The 22,224-nt window shown below is 52.0% G+C and overlaps 2 protein-coding genes across 3 annotated transcripts; one reads left to right on the forward strand and one right to left on the reverse strand.

Annotated features, from left to right (window-relative positions):
• Positions 1 to 4,245: 4,245 nt before the first annotated feature.
• On the reverse strand, positions 4,246 to 9,414 carry Ush1g (USH1 protein network component sans). Of its 2 annotated transcripts, XM_051180236.1 has the most exons (3): positions 9,207 to 9,414; positions 5,600 to 6,817; positions 4,246 to 4,540 (listed from the first exon to the last, which is right to left on the reverse strand). In XM_051180236.1, exons 1-3 carry the CDS (start codon positions 9,368 to 9,370, stop codon positions 4,537 to 4,539), a joined length of 1,386 nt encoding a protein of 461 aa, XP_051036193.1. In that variant the 5' UTR covers positions 9,371 to 9,414; the 3' UTR covers positions 4,246 to 4,536. The 2 variants fall into 2 exon arrangements, with proteins under 2 accessions (XP_051036193.1, XP_051036202.1); XM_051180245.1 differs by lacking the exon at positions 4,246 to 4,540 and having other exon boundaries at positions 5,596 to 6,817.
• A 908-nt stretch (positions 9,415 to 10,322) lies between these two features.
• Positions 10,323 to 20,344, forward strand: Otop2 (otopetrin 2). Its single transcript, XM_051180257.1, has 7 exons — positions 10,323 to 10,587; positions 10,843 to 11,188; positions 12,287 to 12,423; positions 13,921 to 13,979; positions 14,370 to 14,503; positions 16,618 to 17,495; positions 19,983 to 20,344. The coding sequence occupies exons 2-7, from the start codon at positions 10,876 to 10,878 to the stop codon at positions 20,151 to 20,153; spliced, it is 1,692 nt and encodes a 563-aa protein (XP_051036214.1). The 5' UTR covers positions 10,323 to 10,587; positions 10,843 to 10,875; the 3' UTR covers positions 20,154 to 20,344.
• Positions 20,345 to 22,224: the final 1,880 nt, after the last annotated feature.

Consider the following 22,224-nt stretch of genomic DNA (forward strand, 5'->3'; position numbering starts at 1 on the left):
GTGGGTGACCACTATGATTACAATGCCTATTCTATACACAAGGAAACAGAGAGAGAGATCATTTACCTAAAACTATGAGGCTGGAGGAGGCAGGTCCATTCTGCTTTACAGACCTGGTTATCCCCTGAGCCCAGCCATCTTCTCTCTTGGGTTATTTAAAAGAAGTTGATACACACATGCTCCGTGTTGACAGGGAAACCACGGTATTGTGGTCAGCCATAACACGGAGACGTGACTAAGCATCAGGAGTTGAGCTGTTGTCCTGAGACTGTTGTATGGCTTTTGACCGGCCTCTTCCCTCTGGGCCCCTGTGTAATGAGTTAACCACACACTAGGGCATGCTTCTGACATTGACTGGCCCGGTACCCACTTCCATCACACCTATATTTCCATTGAAACACACTAACTTTACAGCCAGTGCTTTCTTAAAAATTATTTTTATTTTATTTGTGTGTTTTACCTCCATGTATATCTGTACACCACATGTATGCAGTGCCTGCAGAGGCCAGAAGGGGTTGTTGGATCCCCTGAAACTGTAGTTACAAATGGACATGAGCTGTCGTATGAGTGCTGGGAACCAAACCCAGGTCTTCTGCAAGAGCAGCCAGTGCTCTTACCCGTTGATCGTCCCTCCGGAGCCAACCCAAAGCTTCTAATCCAGGGTCCCTGGGCCTCTTCAAATTCTGGTCGTAAACTGTCTAGGATTGTGAGCAAAGTTGAATATGAGTGTGTGTGTGTGTGTGTGCACATGTACATTCTTTGTGTGAGTGTGTGTACATGTACATGCGTGTGATCATGTACGCATGTGTAAATGTGCTTTCCAGGAAACATCACCAGATTCTAATCCAAAAATTAACCTCATTAGTGTTTGTAACTTTGTGGAAATCCCTTGTTTTTCAATGAAAGGCTGTATCCTCACAAAACACAGAGTTTCCCAGACCCTGTAAAACAGGGAAGCATGAGAATGTGGCACATTTTTCCCGTTCGAGAGAGACAATGTTGTGTGGAACAGCTTCCATCCATCACCAGCAGATTCTGTTTGTATTATGTTTGTTTGTTTACTTATTTATTTATTGTGCATTGCGTGTGTGCGTGCGTGTGTGTGTGCATGTGCGTGTGTGTGTGCGCGTGTGTGTGTGTGTGCGCGTGCATGCGTGTGTGTGCGTGTGTGCGTGTGTGTGTGCATGCGTGTGTGCGTGCGTGTGTGTGTGTGTGTGCGTGTGTGTGTGCGTGTGTGCGTGTGTGTGTGCATGCGTGTGTGCATGCGTGTGTGCGTGCGTGTGTGTGTGCGTGTGTGTGTGTGCGTGTGTGTGTGTGTGTGTGTGTGTGTGTAGTATAGCAGGTCAGAGGGAAACTTACAGGAGCCAGTTCTCTCCCCCACATGGGTCCTGGGGATAACTCGGCCACCAGGCTTGCCAGCATGCACCTTTGTCCACTAAGGCATCTCACTGGCCCAAGATATAGTAAGCGCTTATTCTCTATGGCTTGTTGTAGATCTATGGGGCAAGGATCAATTTAATCTTTAAGGGAATGAGGCAAAAAACCAAAACCAGCTGTGAAATTCTTCCCTTTATCTTACTTGAAATTCCCTCTTGTTTCTTGAGTCTTTACCAGCTACTGACGTCCTAGGATCCCATCCTTGAGCCACACTGGCCTCTCAACATCTACACTCCCATAGCCTCCGCTCTGCCTGGACACTGACAATCCAACCCACTCCATCCTGTCTTTCAGAGTCTTTCTCAACCCCCATGTCCTCCCCTGGACAATCTTGGCAAGGACCTTCCCAGAGGTAGGTGCAATAATTAAGATGGCCACCAGTGGTCACAATTGCACATGCTGTGTAACCCCGGCTGGTAGAACAGTGTCTTGGGTGTAAGGACTGTGTGGCCAAGACTACCTGTGTTCTTCTCCTTCGACCTTTCACCTCTGAAGGCCTCAATTTTCTCATCTGTAGAGACAAGTAACCTAGAACGGTTGCTAGGCAACCCATCAGCATCTATATCCTATGTACCTTTCTAATTGGTTCTGGGTCAGGCATATCATTAGGGATGGAACAAGGTGACCCCAGACTTGGCTAAGAAATCGGGGCCTCCTGCCCACCCACTTAGGAAAACATCCTTGAGAGAAGATGGTGCTAAATCTGGCACCCCAACAGACTTAGCGGAGATAGGTAGGGAAATCGAGGCCCCCATTGGAGACTCTACAAGGATGACAGAGTCCTGGGTGACAGACAGTAACCTCAGAATGCCTTCTTGTCCACTTCTGGGAGAGCCGTGGTGGAGGCCGTGGGAAGGGACAGTGCCATCCTGCCCTCGGCTGCTGCAGATTTTGAGATCTGAGCATGGGGGGCAATAGCCCAGGGAAGCTGGGGTGATCCCTGCACACATGTGCAGGGACAGTGGGGGGCGGCTCAAGGACCTCTCCAATGAATAGATCCCACATATGCCCACCCCAACCTTTCATCGTCCCATTCTTACCCACTCCCCAATGCCTACAGAACAGAACACAAACACAACAACAGTGTAGAAGATGCTGTACAAAAAATATAATGAGCCTGAAGGAGGGGTTCAGGGTTCAATGGTAGGGATGAGAGCGTCCGGCCACCCCAGCACAGGGAGAAGCAGCAGTCAGAAGAGGTGAGAAATGGCAGTACCTTGGGGCTCTGAGAAAGGTGAGTCGGCACTTGGAGGCGGCCCCAGGCTTGGGCCCAGAAAACAAGGCGGCTGGGGGTGGACTCAGCGTGGCGATGGGAAAGAAACCACCTTCTCCACACTCAGAACTGTGTGTGCATGGGTAGCGCACCGCCGTACAGAGTACAGAGGGCCTTGGGGTGCTTCCCTCTGCCCAATGGAGCTCAAGGGGCTAGTGCGTGCTCCCTGCTCTGGGAGCTAGAGTATGGGATGGGGGTTCGCCGCTGACAAGGAGGAAGGGCATATCCCCGGGGGAGCTGGATGTGAACTGCATGCACCTGGCCCCTGAGGGACTCAGCCACATCTAGAAGTTTGGTATAGTGAAAGAGCTGTGAGGACACACGCTGAGGACTTCTGGGCTAGCCTCCACTCTGGTTTTCATCTCCATACCATCACAGGGCTGGACACAAAGTGAGTCCTCACTTCCCCGTGATCCATGAAAAGTCAACAGCAGCCCAGGTCCCTCCAGACCCTGAGGGAATCCTCCGACCAAACCCAGCACACATACACACACTACACACATCATATACATATATACATATATATGCACACATACAATACATACAACTGTATATGTAAAGTATATACACATACTACACACACAATATATATATATACACCCATACACTACAAGCACCCTATATGCACACTACACACAATACATACACCATATATGTAAACTATATGCACATACTACACATACACACTATATATATGTATATATATATACACTCACACACTACACACACCCTATATGCACACTACACACACCCTATATGCATACTACACACACATAGTACATATACCTTATATGCAAACTTCACACACCCTATATTCACACACTATATATACTCACACACAGTACATACACTCTATATGCACACACACCACAGAGAGACAGGCAGAGAGAAAGAGAGAGAGGGGGGGGCCTTGGGAGCCTGGGCACTGGGCACAATTGGGACCTCAGGTTCTCTACACCCCCCTGTATCTTCCTCACAGCTTTCCCACACTGGGCCTGACACAGCCCCTGCCTGTCTAGGCCTGAGAGACTCTGAGGCAGTTGGCAGATGGTTCTACAGGCAATCAGCCTACAGGCCTGGGGCCCACAATACTGATACTTCTAGGCTCCTTGGTCCTCTGGAGACTCTGGGGAGACCAGGCTGCACAGTGGAGTGGGGTGGAGCTGAAGGAGACTGGCTGGGCTCCCAGAATGAGCTGGGAAAGGACCAGTTACGCCAGCCTACCCCAGCCTAACTCTCCAGCTGTGGCCATGGCCAGAGGGTGGAAGAGGGGACTGGCCTTTTGTGAGAGGGGCTGTGCTGGGAGGTGAGAGACCAGGCATTTGGCTGAAGAGTCTGGCTGGGGAACCTCCTTTCTGGGATGTATGAGGAGGGGGTACCCAAACTCTTCCGTTACAGTAAATAGGAAGCAACAAGTTTCTAGCCTGAAAAAGAACAGGACCCTCCCACCACCCCCAAGAAGGGCTGGAGAGGATGGGTAGGGGAGGTGATGATGTACCTGCCACAGGTCAAGCGGCCCCCCCCCCGCCCCCTGCTCTATTTCTAATTCAGCTATGATGTCATCTTGTAATTCAAGGCTTTTCCATGAGGGTGGCTCAGGGGCTCCCACACCCTCAGAAGTGTTGATCTGCAAGGCTGTGGTGCCTCTGGATGCCTCCAGACTGCACCTCTGCTTCAGAGTATGGACAGGGTTTCCAGGGAGATGATCCATGTGGCCCTTGCTCCTGGAGAAGGAGCTGCAGGGGTGGCAATTGTGAGGACCTCTGGGTCCCACCGTGGGCTGTGGCAACTTGCAATTCATTTTGGTCTGAGGAGAGGAGCACCTTTCATCTGTGGAGAAAGAGACAGAGAGAACCCGGGTTTAGAACAGCCACTCTGATGACTGAGCCATCCCCTCCCTCCACAGGCAGGGCAGTGGTTAGTAACAGGGACACAGACTCCCTCCCCCATTGCCTGAATTGTGAGCCAGGCTGCCTTCCCACAGTCTGCCTTGCCCCAGGCACTTGGGTAAACGGTCTTAGATACCGAAGGGAAGGACAGCGACCTTGTGGGATGTTACAGTGGACAGGAGGGACAGGCAAGGGTTTGGGCTGCTATGATCACTTTCCTAAAAACACAATTGTGCCTGCAAGGCTACTACTATTGGACCGGCTGCGAGCAGGGCTTGGGAACAGGAGGTGAAACACATCCACCTTGAGGGTGTGGGCAGTGGAGGTGAAGTGTATCAGCCACACCCTCCATCCCAGAGCAGTTGGCTGACCCGCAGGCTCTAGAGCCAAACCTAACCAAGATCCATAGGTCGTCTCCGCAGGGGGCCACGGTGAGGCACCCAGGTGAGCTATATACTAACCCTTGATCCTTCACTGATTCACTGTGGTACAGAGAACGGAGCTCAGGGTTCAACATTAGCATTTGTTCAAGGACCTGGAATGTGGCAGGGCTTAAAAACATTCCCGCTTTGGGGCTGGGGATATAGCTCAGCTGGCAGAGTGTTTGCCTGGTTGCCAAGCCTGTGAAAAGCCCTTGGTTCAGAGCCCAGACTTAGAAATTCGAGGTCATTCTCAGCAACACAAGTTCAAGGCCAGCTTGGGCTACAGGAGACTCTGTCTAAAAGACTTTTAAAATCCTAGCCATGGTTGCCTTAAACGTAACTTACCTACCTACCCTTACTAAAATGCTCAATTTTCCCCATTTAGATAACCCCAGTACTGAATATCAACTATGATACAAAAGCTTCCAATTATTAAACGGGCAGGTTGTTTGTTTTTTCTGAGCTGATGATAATGGACATCTTGTAGTTGATTACAGCTTTGATTTTTATGGAGTGAGATGCTTAGTCCCCTCCCTTTGCTGAAAAAGTAGAAACCCCCACCCCATACCGACACTCACAGCTCTGTGTCCTCCAGGGCCGGTGGGCGCTCCAGCGCCTGCCTGCGCCTCCTCACGGCCCCCAGAATCTTCTTCCGGGGCCCCAGGGGCACGCTGATGCTGCGGAGGTCGAGGTCAGAGCACAGCATCAGGGCCTCTAGGTCAATCTTCTCCTGCCGCAGGAGGGAGGCAAAGTCCTCCAAGTACAATGAGGCCAGGAAGGTCTCCAAGGGGCTGGTCTCAGGCTCCAGGTCCTCATCCAAGCCCAAGTCTAGCTCATCCCAAGGCAACTCTTCCCCGCAACTGCGGTCCTGCAAACTGTTGGCACTGCCCAGGCTGTCGTCGTCCAGGCTGGGGGAACTCTGCAGCCGACTCCGCGGCGTCCCTGCCCCATCTAAGCCCCTGTCCTCGCGGCCCAGCCCGTGCAACCCGCTGCTCAAATAGTTCCTTCGAAACACCATGGTACCCAGGCCGGGGCGAGTAAACAAGGAGTCGTGGCCTGAGTCGGTGCTGACCTCCGAGTGGGCAGGCTCGGCAGCCAGCGTGGCACGGGAGACGCTGTCCTCATCCGAGAGGAACATGTCCCTGAGTGGGGCACGGCTCCACTCTTTGGGGTTGGCGTAGGTGCCCTGGCGCACAAACATCACGTCGCTGCCTAGCTGCAGTCCCGAAAGCGATCGGACGCTCTTGCGTCCGTCCTCGGAGACCTTGAAGGTGCCCTCGCTCCCCTGCTTGCGCCTCTCCAGCTTCTTCTGGATCTTGGCCTTTCCCTTGGCGGTGCCGTGCAGCGTGGCCTGCGAGTAGGGCAGCTGAGTGCCCAGCGTCAGGTGCTGCAGCCGGCGGCTCAGGGTGCTGGACGTGAGGCTGGAGAAGCTGAGCGTGTCGGAGCGCTCGGCCAGCTCTCGCCGGTAGCGCCGCTCCATGCGCTCATGGTGTTTGCGCTGCATCTTGGCGCACTCGCGGATGCGCCGCTCCGCCTCGCGGAAAGCCTTGTCCTTCAGCTTGCCCACCAGCTTGGGGTTGAGGCTGCTCTGCTTGGCTGCGATGGAGTCCAGATAGCGCACGCACTCCATGTGGCCCTTCATAGCGGCCATGTCCAGTGGCGTGTGGTAGTCGTTGTCCAGGCACCAGATGTTGGCCCCGAAGGACACAAGGAAGGACAGGCAGTGCAGGTGGCCATTGGAAGCTGCCAGATGCAAGGGTGTGTTTCCCCAGATGTCACACTTATCCGGGTCACCCCTGTAGGAACAGGGTGGAAAGGAAAGGAAGGATGAGTCCTGTCAGCAAACCAGACCATGGGTTCCGGTTGGAGGTAATAAGAAATCTGTGTTGGGGGGAACCCGAAAGAGAAAGGGAAGTCCAGCAGCATTGTGAGTTTCCTGAACCTGCAGCACAGCATCCCCTAAAGCATTAGTTCCCGCTCTGTGGGTCGCGATCCCAACAGGGTCACATATCAGATACCCTGAATATAAGATATTTTCCTTACAATTCATAACAGCAGCACAATTACAGTTATGAAGTAGGAGCGGTAAGTTTATGATTAGAGATCACCACAGCAAAGGCACTTATGAAAGGGTCGCAGCATTACGGAGGCTGAGAACCACTGTCCTAAAGAAACCCATAGGGGAGGGGAAGAAACCCATGGGACAGAGACCTCGACTCCCCGGAGCTGAGCCTACAGACGCGTCAGGATTGAGCACGGCGCGGGGGTGTGGGGGAATGGTCCAACCCACAAAGGGGCAGGGCTACCTAGGAGGCGGGATGGGGCGGGCCTTCCCCTAGAGAACTGAGGGCTGGGAATCTTAGGGGATAAATATTTGATGCGCTGAAAGAAAGGTGTGAATTATTCATGGGCCCTGTGGGGAGCTGGCCCAGAGAGGTGGTGGGCCTGGGCTGAGTCTGGGTCTCTAGGCGGGTGAGGTGGTTTGTGAAGCCATATGTCCCAGGGTGACTGACTGTGTAGGAGGGCTAGAGGATAGTGTGTGCTGGGCTTAAGCCTGGAAGGGCAGGAGAGGATGCATGCGCGTGCTGGCGTGCAGTGGACACCGCCATGTCTGCAGGGAGCGGGGCCAGGCCTGGCAACGCCAGTGTTAGAGCAGGTGTCGGGTCTTGGCCTGGACCAGAAGGGGACTGTGGGGACAGCCAGAACTGGAGAGGAACAGAGTTGGCGACCTGGCTGTGCTGCTCTCCCTTGCTCAGGTGCCTTTTGAAGCTGGTGGCCTGACCCCCTCCAGCAGCCCTCTCTAATGCTCCCAGGACTGGCTCGGGCCCATAGCCCAGCTTCTGATGGCTCCTCTAGGAATCTTGCCCCCCCCCCTCTCTCTGGTCTTAGCACAGGGCCCTGCCCCACACTAATGAGGCCACAAGGCCGGCCTAGAGCTGGGGAGAGACTCACTCCCCAGCCTCAACAGCTCCCGGCATAACCCCCACTCCCACCCCCACTCCAGCTTCCAAGTCCTATGGGGTACTGTGGGGAAGTGTTGCTCAGCAACAGGCCCTCCCTCATCAAGCACAAATCTTTGCTTCTGTAGGATTTAAGGGCTTTGGAGAGCCATCTTTCCCTTCAGACCCTTCCTTGCTTGAGATTCCCATGAGTCTCTCTGATGGATGCTCAAGGGGGAAAGTACCACAGGGTGCCCTCCTGGGGAGTCTTGGCCTGTAACTGTCTCAGCTGTCTGATCCCAGACAGTTCCCTCCTACTGCTAGACCCAAGGGGCTGTCAGCAGGGCAGTGCAAACTTTCCCCCACATATTCAGGCACTCCAAATACCAGGGGCAACACGATCCCTGCCACTGCCACAGCCTTTGACCCCTAGAGCCCGAGACATTCAGGTGAACCCTTTCAGGGCACCCTTTGCTTGTCCGGGCCACACCAGTACCGAGGCCAGCCTCACCAAACTATCGATGTTAGGATATTTCCAGTGTGTGATTTCATCCCCTTCTCCCAGCCCATGTCAGTGACCCCTGGAGCCCCTCCAGGTGGACCCTGTGCCCACCTGCTCTCCCAGGACAACTCCAGAGGGAGGGTGTGGGCAGATGCCCTCTCTGCACACCATGGCTTCCCACTACTGGGCCCTGCTTTAGGGGAAGGCTAAAAAACTAAAAGCGTTACTCACTGGCTGGACCAATGGCATCTTGTAGCATGGACAGTGCCCATAAATCTCAGGAGTGAGTGATGACAAGGTACAGGTCAGGGTGAGACAGAGGTCCTGTGGGAGCCATTGATGCTGTGGGCACAGCGTTTGACTCCTAGGTTGGGGAGTGTGGGCAGCGAAGGTCTCTCCACTTTGAGGCCCTTGGAGACTCCTCAGCCTTCTCCCCGGTGCCTGCCTCCCCCTTCATTCTCACTTCCAGGCAGCCCCAACCCAGAAATGTCTTTGAACCACTCTGCAGCCCCCATCCCATAGTCATGGACACCCACCCCAGCCCAGTTCCTCTCCTTTAAGCCCTACATACTTTTCACAAGTGTCACAAGTTTCAGCTGATGTCCCCTCCACATGTGTCTCTCAAAGTATGGCAGGCTATCCATATGGGAAGACAGCATCTCAGGGGAGAGGGCAAGAAATGCCATGAGGTTTGGGACGCGGGTTCTTATGGTTCCCTGCTGGCTGGGCAGAGAGTATACTCACCCTCGACTCACAATGAGGCGCAGCGACTCCAGGTTGCCATGGTAGGCAGCCCAGAGGGTGGGGGTCATGCCATCCTCGTCGGGGGCATTCAGCTCCTTCCGGGTGGCCTCCTTGAGGAGCTCCAGGTAGCCATCCCTGGCGGCCCGGTGATACTGGTCATTCATGGTGCCCGGAATTGGGCAGGTCTGGCAAGGGGCCCTGAGAAATGTCCCCCGACAGGGAGGGCAGCCAGGTTAAGACTGATACATGGGTTTGAGGGAAGGGGCTGGGCAGGGGCCTGTGCTGCCAGCCCCTGCCACAGATGGAAGATGCGGAGTGCCAGAGCCACGACTGCGAAGAACTACAGACTACCAGGACATCTGAGCCGCGCACCAGGGGAGGGAGGGGGGAAACATTTCACTGCCCAGGAGCCGCCCAGGAGCTTCCCCTGGGTCCTAAACGCCCTGCTTTTCAGCACACAGGGGTGAGTCAAGTGAAGCCCAGCTCTCTCGCGCCAAAAGCGTCTACTCTGGCCCCTTGAGACCCAGTATAGGGACATTTAGTATGTCTTCGACAGAGCTCCGGGCACTGGACTCCCTGATTTCTTCACCCATCAAAAGGAACCGGCCAAGGGTTGGAGAATGGTATCTGAGGGTAGGATGGAGAGGCAGTTCTGATCCGAAGGACAGTGGGGCTAGACGATCAGGAAGACCCACTGCAAGACAATTTGTAAGCAGGGCGTAGCAGTCCCTGTAGCGCTGGAGTCGGACAATTCTCCAGCAGGGGGCGCTAAAAGATTGCAAGCCGGCTGCGGACACCGCGTGGGAACCAGACTTTGCAGCATCCAACAAGCATCTCCAGGCAGCACTAGTTAAGAGATACACAGAAGACCGAATTTGGATCACTCTGAGGGCAGGTGGGGAAAGGGAGAACTGTTGTCCCGACCTCAGGGCAGCAAGCAAGATCCAAGATAAAGCTGACTCCCGAGCTGCGAGGGCGTCTAGGTGCAAAGGGTCACTGGGGGTGGGGGTCAGCTCTGCAGGCTTTGGGTGGGTGCAATCTCTTAGTACCAGGTTGCAGGTTGCGGTGGGAGTTGGGGGAGGAGGACCCTGTAGGTACCGCAGTATGGGGCCGCGCCTGAACCCTGGCAGCGCCAACGCGACAGGGTGAGGGAATCTTAACAGGTACATATAAATCTCACCTTATCTGGCTTCCCTAAATTCAGCTCGGAGAAAAGATGGATCATGTGAGTGGGACTGAGAGGTTTATGGAGCCGAGCTCTTGTGGCTGTAAATCACTCTGCCCTCTCCGGTATAAAGCACTGGTCCAGCCCGGCGTGGGAGAGAGGAGTCGCTCGCTGCCCCTTGTCCCCCAACTTGGTGTCGACTCCCGGTGCAGTCAGGTGCGTGCCCCTGTCCAAGGGACTGTCAGATTTGGGGAGCGGGACCGTGTGCGGGATTCTGCAAAGTGCCACCGCTTCTTTCTGTACACTATTTCCAGTCTGGGTGGGAGAGTTCAGTTTTTCTTAGTGCTTGGTCTAGCATCCTTAGTTCCCACATTCCAGAGTCCCCAAATCCAGGGATCACTTAGGAGGAAAGGAAAGCCCCCTGGGTTGACCTGGAATCCTGTGCCCCCCACTTCTACCCCAACCCCACAGTGATCCCTTCAACATCCTCCAGTCGACCCCACCATGTCGGAGGAACTGGTCCAGCACCCCAAGGAGAGCCTACCGGGGCCACGGGCCAGCCCCCGCGAGGTGTGGAAAAAGGGCGGCCGCCTGCTGTCGGTGCTGTTGGCTGTCAATGTGCTGCTGCTCGCCTGCACGCTCATCAGCGGTGGTGCCTTCAACAAGGTGGCCGTGTATGACACAGACGTGTTCGCACTGCTCACTACCATGATGCTGCTGGCCACGCTGTGGATAATCTTCTACCTCTTCCGCACTGCGCGCTGTCGGGATGCGGTGCCCTACCGGGATTCGCATGCTGGCCCCATCTGGCTCCGAGGTGCCCTGGGAGATGGGGGCAGGAGTGGGGTGGGCAGAGCGGGGAGCTGCAGTCTGGGGCTCCTGGAGGGCCTGCAGGATGTGCCTTTGGGTAGACAGGTGTACTGTTCCCTGGGAAGAGTGATGTGGCTGAGAGCTCATTGGGGTGGGATGCAGTGAGAGGGCAAGAAAGAGAAACGCTAGAGGACAAAGAGAGGTGGAGGAAGCTTCTTTGCTTTGTCTAAAGATTGGACAGAGATGGTCATTCGGAGCCTTAACTTGAGCAAAAATAAAATTAAACACAATAGCAGCTGACAAGGCTATCCCCAGGCATTCCCATGTCTGTGCGGTGGAGGGGACCAGGGATGTCCACCCTCTTCCCACTCATCATGCCCTAGCTTCCACCCACCTACTCATCTTCCAGCCCTTCAGTTTACCCATGCACTCATTCATCATCTATTTGTCTGTCCCTTATCCTCCTCACTTATCCATTCATCCACCTGCTCACACCCTCATCTATCCACCCAGTAACTTCTCAATCCATCCACTTTACATCCATCCACCCATCCACCCATCCATCCACCCATCCTTCCATCCACCCATCCTTCCATACACCCATCCATCCACCCATCCATCCACCTATCCACCCATCCATCCACCTATCCATCCACCCACCCATCCACCTATCCATCCACCCATCCATCCATCCACCCACCCATCCACTCATCCACCCATCCATCCATCCATCCATCCATCCATCCTTCCATCCACCCATCCACCCATCCATCCATCCACCCATCCATCCATCCACCCACCCATCCACCCATTCTCCTAACGTCTCCACTCATCCATCCGTCCACCTGTCCATTTATGCACTCAACTGTCAGTTCGCCCATTCATTCGTCTGTCAGTCACACAGTTGCCCATTCGTGTATTCATCCACACGTAAACTCATCCCCCCAACCTCTCCACTCATCCATTCTTCCATCCAGTTGTCCACCCATCCCCTACACACACCCCCAACCAGTCAGTCCCTCACCTTCAGAGCCCCACTCCACCCCCACAAGCCCTCTCTCCTGCCTCTCTGACACACTGCTCCTCTGTTGGCCCTGATTCTCAGGTGGGCTGGTGCTGTTTGGGATTTGCACCCTTGTCATGGATGTCTTCAAAACCGGTTACTACTCCAGTTTCTTTGAGTGCCAGTCGGCCATCAAGATCCTACACCCCATCATCCAAGCTGTGTTTGTCATTGTCCAGGTGGGTAGAAGGAACGTCCCCATGCGGGGAAGGGCCCGATGCTTGGCAGAGCTCAGATCCGAGCTCTACACGTTATCCCCTCCCCCTTCTACCCTGAGCAATTCAGTAAATGGACTAGGACTGTGGTAGGGATCATGTGAGCCCATAAACAAGGAAACACTGACTCATGGAGTGGTGTTTAAATGTGTGTTCCTACTTAGGGGTGCTGCGATTTTATTTTGACCTAAGTGGTGCCATTAACACCTAGGAGGTGCAAGTTGTGACAGCTGGCCCTGTCTGGTAGAACCTTGGGTGTCCGTGGAGGGCATCTGTCTCTGCCTAGCGTTGTGCTGTGGCCATGACCATGGATATGGCTTGTTTGAGCTCAGTCTTAGCTGCATGTTTGATATTTGTTCAGGAGGCAGGGCATCCCGTAACTATGATTTTTTTTTTTCCAGACAAGTTCAAATCAATTTCTTTTCTTTTTCCTCTTGTGACTCACTTCATGCAGCCCAGACTGGCCTTGAACTCCTGTTCTCACCTCCCAAGTTCAGGAATTTCAGGAGTGTGTCATACCTGGCTCGATAGGGTTTTTGTTTTGTTTTGTTTTGTTTTGTTTTAATGTGTTGCATAAAGGCCATTTTGAAAGAGCTGAGTAAGTTGAGGTGTGACTGCTCTTGCATGGGACCAGAAAAGAAGCAAGATGACCAGGGGATGGTGCCATGCTTTGAAGCATCCCCTTGCTACCCAGATGTCCGTAGTGCCACCACATGTGGCTGCGGCCCTTAATGTAGCTTTAGCCTTTTACTCTTCATAATCTGAAGAATGCTCAGGAAAAATGAAAACACAAATACCCACAAGGATAAGTCCCATGGCAGGGATTCTGTGGCAGGGATTCCGAGGAGGGTAAGGCCTTCAGATCCACAAAGGAAGAATGTAGCAGGGAATATGCACAAAGAGCCAGAGGTGTCGACAGGACAGCCAGGAGTTCAAGGTCACTCCCTGCTACATCACGAGTTCAAGGCTAGCTCTTGGGAAGTAGAAGCAGACAGATATCTGTGAGTTTGAGACCAGCCTAGTCTACACACAGAGTTCCAGGTCAATCAGACCTTCGTAGAGAGAGAGAGGCTATGTCTCAACAATAAAACCCAAAGACCTTTTTTACCTTGAGATCTTGAGCAAGATCTACTATGAGTGAGCCTGACCTTCTCCCAGAAATGCATCACTTGGTAGCTAAGACTTCACTCGTCCTTCTATCAGTCCAGGCCCCCCCAAATCTTATCAAGATGAAAATGTCTTACAGGTGACATTTCCCTAATCTTTAAGGAACAGAGCCAAAAAAAAATTTTTTTAAACAAGTATAGAGTAGAAAGAGAAGTTATTCCTTCTCCCTTGTAACACCAAAATAAACCTGATTAGTCTAAGGATTCTTGGGTCATGCTGGGTGTGGGTGGCCACTGGGCTCTGGAGATTAGCCCATGTACACGGTACTGAGTCTGCCCCCTTCTCTCTGTGTAGACATACTTCCTTTGGATCTCTGCTAAAGACTGCATCCACACCCATCTGGACCTGACCCGGTAAGAACCACAGCTCGGTGTCTGTGGACCAAAGGCTCACCTGGCGTGAGAGAGGAAGCTGCTCATCCTGGGTGTGGCTCTTCTAAGTCCTGGGTGGGGTTTCAGCCACCCCTTCCTCTTTTTTCTTACTTTTCAATGCCTGGACTGTGCCCTTTCCCCTAGTGGGGCCTGAGCCTCAGGACACCTGCTGGCCCTCTCTTGTCTGGCGTCCTACCAGTCTGAGTCTTGCTTCCAAGTTCAATTCCCCTGTTCATAAGGGCCCATCTGCCTCCTCATTTCATAACCCCATTTCTCAGGATGGCTCCTGACCCTGCCTTGCTCTGCCAGGGACCCATAGTGAGTCCCAGACTCACGAGTCTTTTATTCTCCTTGACCATCGCTCTGAAACAGGTGTGGGCTCATGTTCACCCTCACCACCAACCTAGCCATCTGGATGGCAGCCGTCGTGGATGAGTCCGTGCACCAGGCCCACTCCTACAGCGGCTCTCATGGCAACATCAGCCACACCCGCCTCGCCCATGACCGTAAGTTCCCTGTTAGCCCTGGTCCTGTGACTGCCAGGTGCTGGATGGGTGCTTTGCTATTCAAAGTCGGTCAACCGTGGCTTTGGTAGGGATTGGTGGTGAAGGTAGAATCTGGGGGACCTCCTCCTGCTCCAGGCGCTCCCTCAGAAGTGTAGGTAGCGCAACAAGGAACAAGAATATCCAGTGTATTTCCTCATCCTGGCCATCCTGCCCAGGTCTCCATTCCACAAAGAAGGAGCCCAAGTTTCCAGAAGGAAGAGCAAGAATGATGGCAATGAGGAGAGGGGAGGGAGACAGAGAGATTCAGCCTTTTCAGTCTGGGAAGGAAGGAAAGGCGAGAAATGCTCCCCCCCCCACATACACACACACATACACGCACACATACGTGTAGGGACATCACTGGGACACGCGACTGCTTCGCTTGGTGCAAAATGCCTCAAATGTTCTGTCTGACAACTTCCCTCTGGAGATAAATGTTATTAACGTTCCCATTTTACAGAAGCAGAGACTAAACACAGAAGGGTTAAATAGTTGCCCAAGGTTACAGAGCCTAAAATGGAAGTGTTCAAATGTACATTTGCTGTTAGCCAGTGAGTTACCCAAATAAAGAACATCCTTCACGGCCTACTGGTTCCAGACTTCTCCTCTGTCCAGGGCCAGAACATCCTTCACAGGTCATTGGTTCTAGATCTCTGGACTTCTCTGTCAAGACCAAACCAGATAGCAAAGACTCCCATGTATACCCACAACCCACACTGTCACAAGAGAGGATTCAGAAGTCGGATGCATGGCCCTGGCCTGCAAAGAGACCGCAGTGTAGAAGGCCTGATAAGAGCCACCTGATGTACACAGGGAACCTTGATGGAGGAGAACACAGCCCCGGGCAGGTGGTCACCTTAACAAGTGAAACTCTGAAGTAGGAGAGGCTGCGGCATTAGGAGTTGTGTATTTTCCCTCAGCTCCCCATTAGAATTCTCAAACCCCATAGGCCCTCAGCTTCTTCATTCACAAATCCGGCTGGGGTAGCTCTGGGACCAGACAGCACATGCTGAGTCCCCCTCGGTGTGGTAGGAACTGAAGTGATGGGGGTCTGGACACAGCTGCTGGGGCGCTGAGCTGTCAGATGCAGGGCGGGCTGGGGGAGAGTGTTTCCTTTAATAGGACAGAGCCTGCCTAACTAACTCAGGAGGCAAAAGACTGGAGAAATGGAGGTGTGGAGCCCTATAGTCCTCATTTTCTTTTTGTGTTTGAGTGTGTGTGTGTGTGTTCCTGTGTGTTTGCACGTGTGCAAGCCAGAGGCCAATGTTAAGTGGTTCGTTCCTCAATTCCTTTTCTTTTCTTTTTTTACAGTTATGGATTCTGTGTGTGTGTGTGTGTGTGCACGTGTGTGTGCGCGTGCTCTCGCATGCATATGCACACATGCAGAGATCATAAAACAAGTTTTAAGAGTTGGGACTCTCATTCTACCATGTGGCTTCAGGGAATTACACTTAGGTCGTCAGGCTTGGTGGTAATTGGTGGCAAGCACATTTTTTACCTGCTGAGCCTTCAGTCTGGCCCTCCACCTTACTTTTTGAATATGTTATCTCAGTAAACCTGGACCTCACAGCTTCAGGTCAACAAGCTTCAGAAATGCCCTGCCTCTGCCTCCCAAGCACAGGGATCATAGGCATGTACCCCCATCCCAAGGTTTTTACACAGGCCAAACTCAGGTTCTTATGTCTGCTTTCCGTGCGTTTTACAAACTGTTCTTATTTTATTTGCATTGGCTGTTTGCTTGCATGTCTGTGTGAGGGTGTGAGATTTGTGGAGTTACAGGCAGCTGTGAGCTGCCATGTGGGTGCTAGGAATTGAACCTGGGTCCTCTGAAAGAGCAGCCAGCGCTCTTAACTTCTGAGCCATCTCGCCAGCCCAAGCCCCGGATGTTTATATTTGGCACTGATTTGTCTTATAGTGAACGGCACAATAAATCATTATGGAATGAAAGAAGATGCCAGACCCTGTGAAGTCCTTTGGACTGCAGTGGTAACTGACAGAGAAGACCTCTCCCTCGCTTGTCACACACTAGAAGGGGACTGTAGAGCCCAGCCTGCCCTCTCTCCTTCTCTCCACAGCAGAGCGTGCGGGTGCCACAGCTGGAGGAGACTCGTGCCCCTGCAACACAGCCATCTGCCGGATCTTCCAGCAAGGCTACTTCTACCTGTATCCCTTCAACATCGAGTACAGCCTCTTCGCTTCTACCATGCTGTACGTCATGTGGAAGAATGTGGGTAGGCTGCTTGCCTCGGCCCACGGCCATGGCCACGCCCCATCCAGGGTCAGCCTCTTCCGGGAGACCTTTTTTGCTGGTCCAGTCTTGGGCCTGCTACTCTTTGTTGTGGGCCTGGCTGTCTTCATCCTCTATGAGGTCCAGGTGAGTGGAGAGAGAGGCCATACCCATCAGGCCCTGGTCACCTACTACAGCTTCAATATCGTCTGTCTGGGGCTCATGACTTTGGTCAGCCTGAGTGGCTCGGTCATCTATCGTTTTGATCGGCGGGCCATGGACCACCATAAAAACCCAACACGTACCCTGGATGTAGCCCTGCTAATGGGTGCCGCCCTGGGCCAGTATGCCATCTCCTACTACTCCATTGTGGCTGTGGTGGTGGGCTCACCCAGGGACCTGCTCGGGGCACTCAATCTGTCACACGCCCTGCTCCTGATCGCCCAGCATACCTTCCAGAATGTCTTCATCATTGAGAGCCTGCATCGGGGACCACCTGGGGCTGAGCCTTGTGAAATGCCCCCCAAGGAGCCCTGCCAAGGCATCACCTTTGCCAACCTGGATGCCATCCATACCTTGCCCTCCTGCCCACCCACCCCCAGGCTGGTCAGCCCCAATCCAGAAAGTCCTCAGGAAGCAGTGGCCATCATCTCAGCTCCCAGGTGTCACTGGCGTCGCCGGTGCCTGAAAGACATCTCTCTGTTTCTTCTTCTCTGCAATGTCATCGTGAGTAGTTAAGGGATGTGAGGGTGGTGTGGTGGGGATCCCCCTATCCCTGTCTTGCCAAAGGCTCATTCTAGAATTTTATATAGGAGTAGGTTCAGAGAGAGACAGCTGCAGCCTTTAGGCAAATAGCGTTTGAGGGCACACAGGGAATGTGCAACCCCGGCCCTCTGGCACATTGGGGTCTGATGGAGGGGTCCCAGGGAGGCTGACATGGGGCTGGGTGGTGGTGAGAGGGAGCTGAGAGCTGGAGGGTGGAAGCCCTCACCCCCAGGTAGGAGGTGTGACCGCTCCCAGGATCTTGTGACCAGCTTGCTTCTCAGAATAATTGGCGCAGCCTCAGGAAGTCACAGACATCAGCCTAAGTGTGAGCAGGCTGTTGGGAGGGTGAAGGGGAGGGCTGGCTGGGGAGAGGGGTGTGTACAGCAGCTGCCCCCTCTCACATGGCTCGGCAAGGCAACCACAAAGAGGGAGAGACTTCATCCAGGACAAGTATGTTCTCTGGAAGGAAATACCCCAAAGTAGAAACACTCATAGTATAAGAAAAAATATATATACATTAAAGAAATTATATATATATATATATATATAAAAACCAAAGTAAACTCTGTAAGCTTATATAACTGAGGCATTCGTTAAAGAAAATGTAATGGAGTGGTCACAAAGGTCACAGTGAGGTTTGAGAGGAAAATTGATAATGCACAGTGGACAGGGGCAAAATAGGGCACCATCGCTCCAGCGGGGGGAATCTCTGGGCAAACCTTTACCAAAGGAGAGGGACTGGACTAGACTATCAAAACTACATTGAATCAGAGAAAATTTGCAAGAGAACGTATCAAAACTGAAGCAGGTGGAAAGATGTCTTGCATAATAATCAGTTTTCAGTTTATAACTGATTATAATTGTTTAACATTAAATTACATTTATAAACCAGAAAAAAAGAAACCCTCATAGTAAGATGGCACCCCCCCCAAAGAGAAACATTCCTAGCATAGCTACACCCAGCATATCCAGCCTCAGTGCAGACACGATCCCCAACACAGAAATATCTGATACAGAATCGTGCACCTATGGTGACAGTCAGCCTCAGGATTTACTCAACCCTTACATCTGATCCTATTGAACATATCTTTTCCTTGTCATTATTCCCCAAGCAAAACAAAGTACAAACTACTTCCATAACATATATACATATGTATATGTGTGTGTACATACATATACACATATACACACACACACAATATATATATATACATATGTATATATGTTATGGAAGTGGTATATGTATGTACACACACATATAGTGACCATGGTAATTAGAAGTATTAAGGGGATTATGTAAATCATTTTGTGTACCATTTTATATAAGGGACTGGTCCTTGTGTACTGGTTCCCTAAAATACTGCTTCCAGGATCAGTTCTTTAACCAATCTCCCACCTGCACCAAATGATAGCTGTGCATCTCAAGCAAAAAAAAAAAAGTCTCCAATGAAATCTGACTCAATATAAAAACAGCCATTTTGACTATATCCTACAGTAGAGTATTCCTAAGATAGTAACACCATAATGCAGTCATATCCTGAGGCTGGGAATATGACCCCCACATCCCACCTTTGCTTTAAAGGAGGGAAAAAAAAACTTCAGTTTTTTTAGTTTTCATGCTCTGACCTTACCAGGAGAAGCCCAGGAGAAGCAATAAGGTGCAAAACTTCACTGAATCTGGGTCCCATTTTGGTATGCAGCCTCTCTGCCTCTGCCCCTCCCCCATGTTCAGCCTGGCCCCGAGGTTGAGGGCTCCCTTCCAAGAGGCTGTTCTTGCTCCAAGTACCTGAGTCAGAATTCCTCTTGGCAGAACCTTCCCACCCTTCATTTTCTCCATCAGAAGCAGACTCAGGAGAGGCTGTGATGTCCCCCCCCACCCCCCGGGAATGGAGTTAATTGTCATGGAGGTTAGGCTGGCCTTGAAGACTTGGTCCTTTGTTCCATATCCCACACCCATAAAGAAGGTCTGAGTTCCTGCCTGGAGGTGAAGCCTGGACTTCTCCCACCTATGGAAAGGACAAGGAGGAGACAGGAAACAGGAGTAGAGTTCCTCGAGGGTTGGAGTGGGGTGGCCTTCTAGAGTGAGTTTTGAGCCCCCCCCCACCTCATCAACCTAGACTTAATTGTTTCCACCACAGTAAGTACTCAGACACACACACACACACACACACACACCTCTTCCACTATTTGAATCAATGCCTTACATCATCTTTTGAAACTTCCATTTAATAGGGAGGCTAAGGGTGGAGGGATAACTTAGGAGGGTCCTCAGCCTAGGAGTGGGCCAGTTTAGTCAGGCAGACTTCTTCAGCCCTGTCCTCAGTGCTACAGGGTGATGGGTAGTCCCCGGTGGCCACCAAACTAGAAGGCTGAGATTCCAGTCCTTCATGCCCAACAAAACCCACACATGTCACAAGCAGGCTCCTGATGCATCCCTCTCCCCCACAGCTGTGGATCATGCCTGCCTTCGGCGCCCGCCCGCACTTCAGCAATACCGTGGAGGTGGATTTTTACGGTTACTCCCTCTGGGCAGCCATCGTCAACATCTGCCTGCCTTTTGGCATCTTCTACCGAATGCATGCTGTCTCCAGTCTGCTGGAGGTCTATGTGCTGTCCTGAAGCCCCACACAGAGACAAGGCAGAGGAACCCCAGCACCTCTGGGGGCGAATCAGGCTGGCTCTCACTCCCTACCTGCCCCAGACTGGAATTTTCACCAAAGTTTATTTTTCCAGGATAAATTTTTAGATCAAAATCCAGATGTGCCCGCCCATCTACTCCTGCATGACCTTGGAGCCTGGGGAGACCAAGGCAGGAACAATGACTCCCAGAAGTATTCCCTAGGACCCGACAGGATCTGGAAATACTGTCCTGGCTCCTTCTCTAATCCCAGCTGTGCGGCCTGTGCACTGTCTGGAGCTAGGAATCAATAAACCTGTGACCACACTTCTGTCCCCAATTCTTGTCTTGGCTGCCTTGCAGAGAGAGAGAGAGAGAGAGAGAGAGAGAGAGAGAGAGAGAGAGAGACAGAGAGAGAGAGAGACAGAGAGAGAGACAGAGAGAGGAGCCTGAGGGTCCGAGCTGGAAAGGTTCATCCACCTTTTGGGTGGGTGAGCCCAGCTGAGTTGAGTCCAAGATGTGGATTTTCTGAACAGTGGATGGCAGGGTGACTGGGAGGGGCCAATGCGGTGACCATGAATTCGATTGTCTTTCTATGACACAGCGGAAGTTAGGGAGGACCGATTTCATCTAATGTTCATCCTTTACAAGGAAGAAAAGTGAGGCTCATAGATAAAAAGAGCCTTTCTCTCTGTGTGTGAGTGGGCACCTGAGTGTGTGTGTGTGTGTGGTGGGTATAGGGGTATAGAGGACAGAGGTGGACCTCAGGGAGCTCTCCACATTGCCCTCTTCCTCCATGTGTGTACATGTGTGTGAGGACGTGTGTATACAGATATGTGACTATGTGTGTGTACACATGTGTGAGGGCATGTGTGTGAGAATGTGTGTGTATATGTATGTGAGGGTGTGTGTGTGTACAGGAGTGTGTGTGTGTGTGTGTGTACATGTGGAACCCTGAAGTTGGTGTCAGGAATCACCCACCTTTTCATTGAGCTCACTTCATACACTAATCTTGACTCCCTCCTAACCCTGGGGATCCTGTTCTGCTTTATGGCTAATCTTGGTAGCCCACTAACCCTGGGGCTTTCCAAGGCTGGAAGGACAAACAAGCCACCATCTAAGTGAATGCTGGGGATCTGCACAAGTACTTTGAGCCTGCCTGTATCATGTAAGTCAGAGTTTCTCATGGGGAACTCACCAGATCAGCACAACTACCACCACTGAGTGCTAGAGACCCTCCTGGCCCTTCTTTTATTATAAATGTGTGCCTACCCCCAACATTTTATTATAAATGTGTGCCTACCCCAACATTTTATTATAAACGTGTGCCTACCCCCAACATTTTATTATAAACGTGTGCCTACCCCCAACATTTTATTATAAATGTGTGCCTACCCCCAACATTTTATTGGGGAGCCAAATCAGGTCTTCACACTTATGTGACAAACACTTTGCTGACTGAGCTGTCTCCCCAGGACTCAAACTTCTTTCTTATGAGCAGTAGGGGTTTTTGTAGTTGTTAGTAACATTGGGGGTGAGACCATGTTTCTCTGTGGCTTTGGAGCCTGTCCTGGAACTAGCTCTGTAGACCAGGCTGGTCTGGAACTCACAGAGATCCACCTGCCTCTGCCTCCCAAGTGCTGGGATCAAAGGCATGTGCCACCAACGCCCAGCTGTTAGTAACATTTTTTAATTGATATGTAGTAATTGTTGGTGTGCCATTTCAGAGTACAGGGTGTCAGGATCGGATCTGAGTACTGGCATATTGGTTGCCTCAGACTGAGAACATTGTGTATGTGTGTTGGGAACATTCAAAGTCCCCTCTATTTGCAGTTGTGAAATACACAATGGATTGTTGCCAACCATTGTTTCTCTCCTGTGTATAGAACTAGAGGAGGCAATCCTCCCGTCCATCTGAACCTGGACCCATTAACCCTAAGCGGCAGACATTTTCCCTTCAAACGTCTCAGGAATAACAATAAGAGAATGAGTTCTTAGTATAAATATAAGAGGCGGTTCCAGCTTAAGAGAAGCTGAGGGAGTCCTTACCCCCAGGGGTTTTTCCATTACTTA

This window comes from Phodopus roborovskii, unplaced genomic scaffold (genome assembly GCF_943737965.1).
Source record: "Phodopus roborovskii unplaced genomic scaffold, PHOROB, whole genome shotgun sequence".
NCBI lineage: Eukaryota > Metazoa > Chordata > Mammalia > Rodentia > Cricetidae > Phodopus > Phodopus roborovskii.

Bases quoted from the DNA above. Each gene is read 5' to 3' on its own strand.
- Ush1g (XM_051180236.1), bottom strand. From the start codon at position 9,370: ATGAATGACCAGTATCACCGGGCCGCCAGGGATGGCTACCTGGAGCTC. The intron at 6,818-9,206 runs GTGAGTATACTC...CTGTTCCTACAG, and splicing joins CGCCTCATTGTGAGTCGAGG to GGGTGACCCGGATAAGTGTG.
- Otop2 (XM_051180257.1), top strand. From the start codon at position 10,876: ATGTCGGAGGAACTGGTCCAGCACCCCAAGGAGAGCCTACCGGGGCCA. The intron at 12,424-13,920 runs GTGGGTAGAAGG...CTCTCTGTGTAG, and splicing joins CTGTGTTTGTCATTGTCCAG to ACATACTTCCTTTGGATCTC. The intron at 14,504-16,617 runs GTAAGTTCCCTG...TTCTCTCCACAG, and splicing joins CACCCGCCTCGCCCATGACC to CAGAGCGTGCGGGTGCCACA.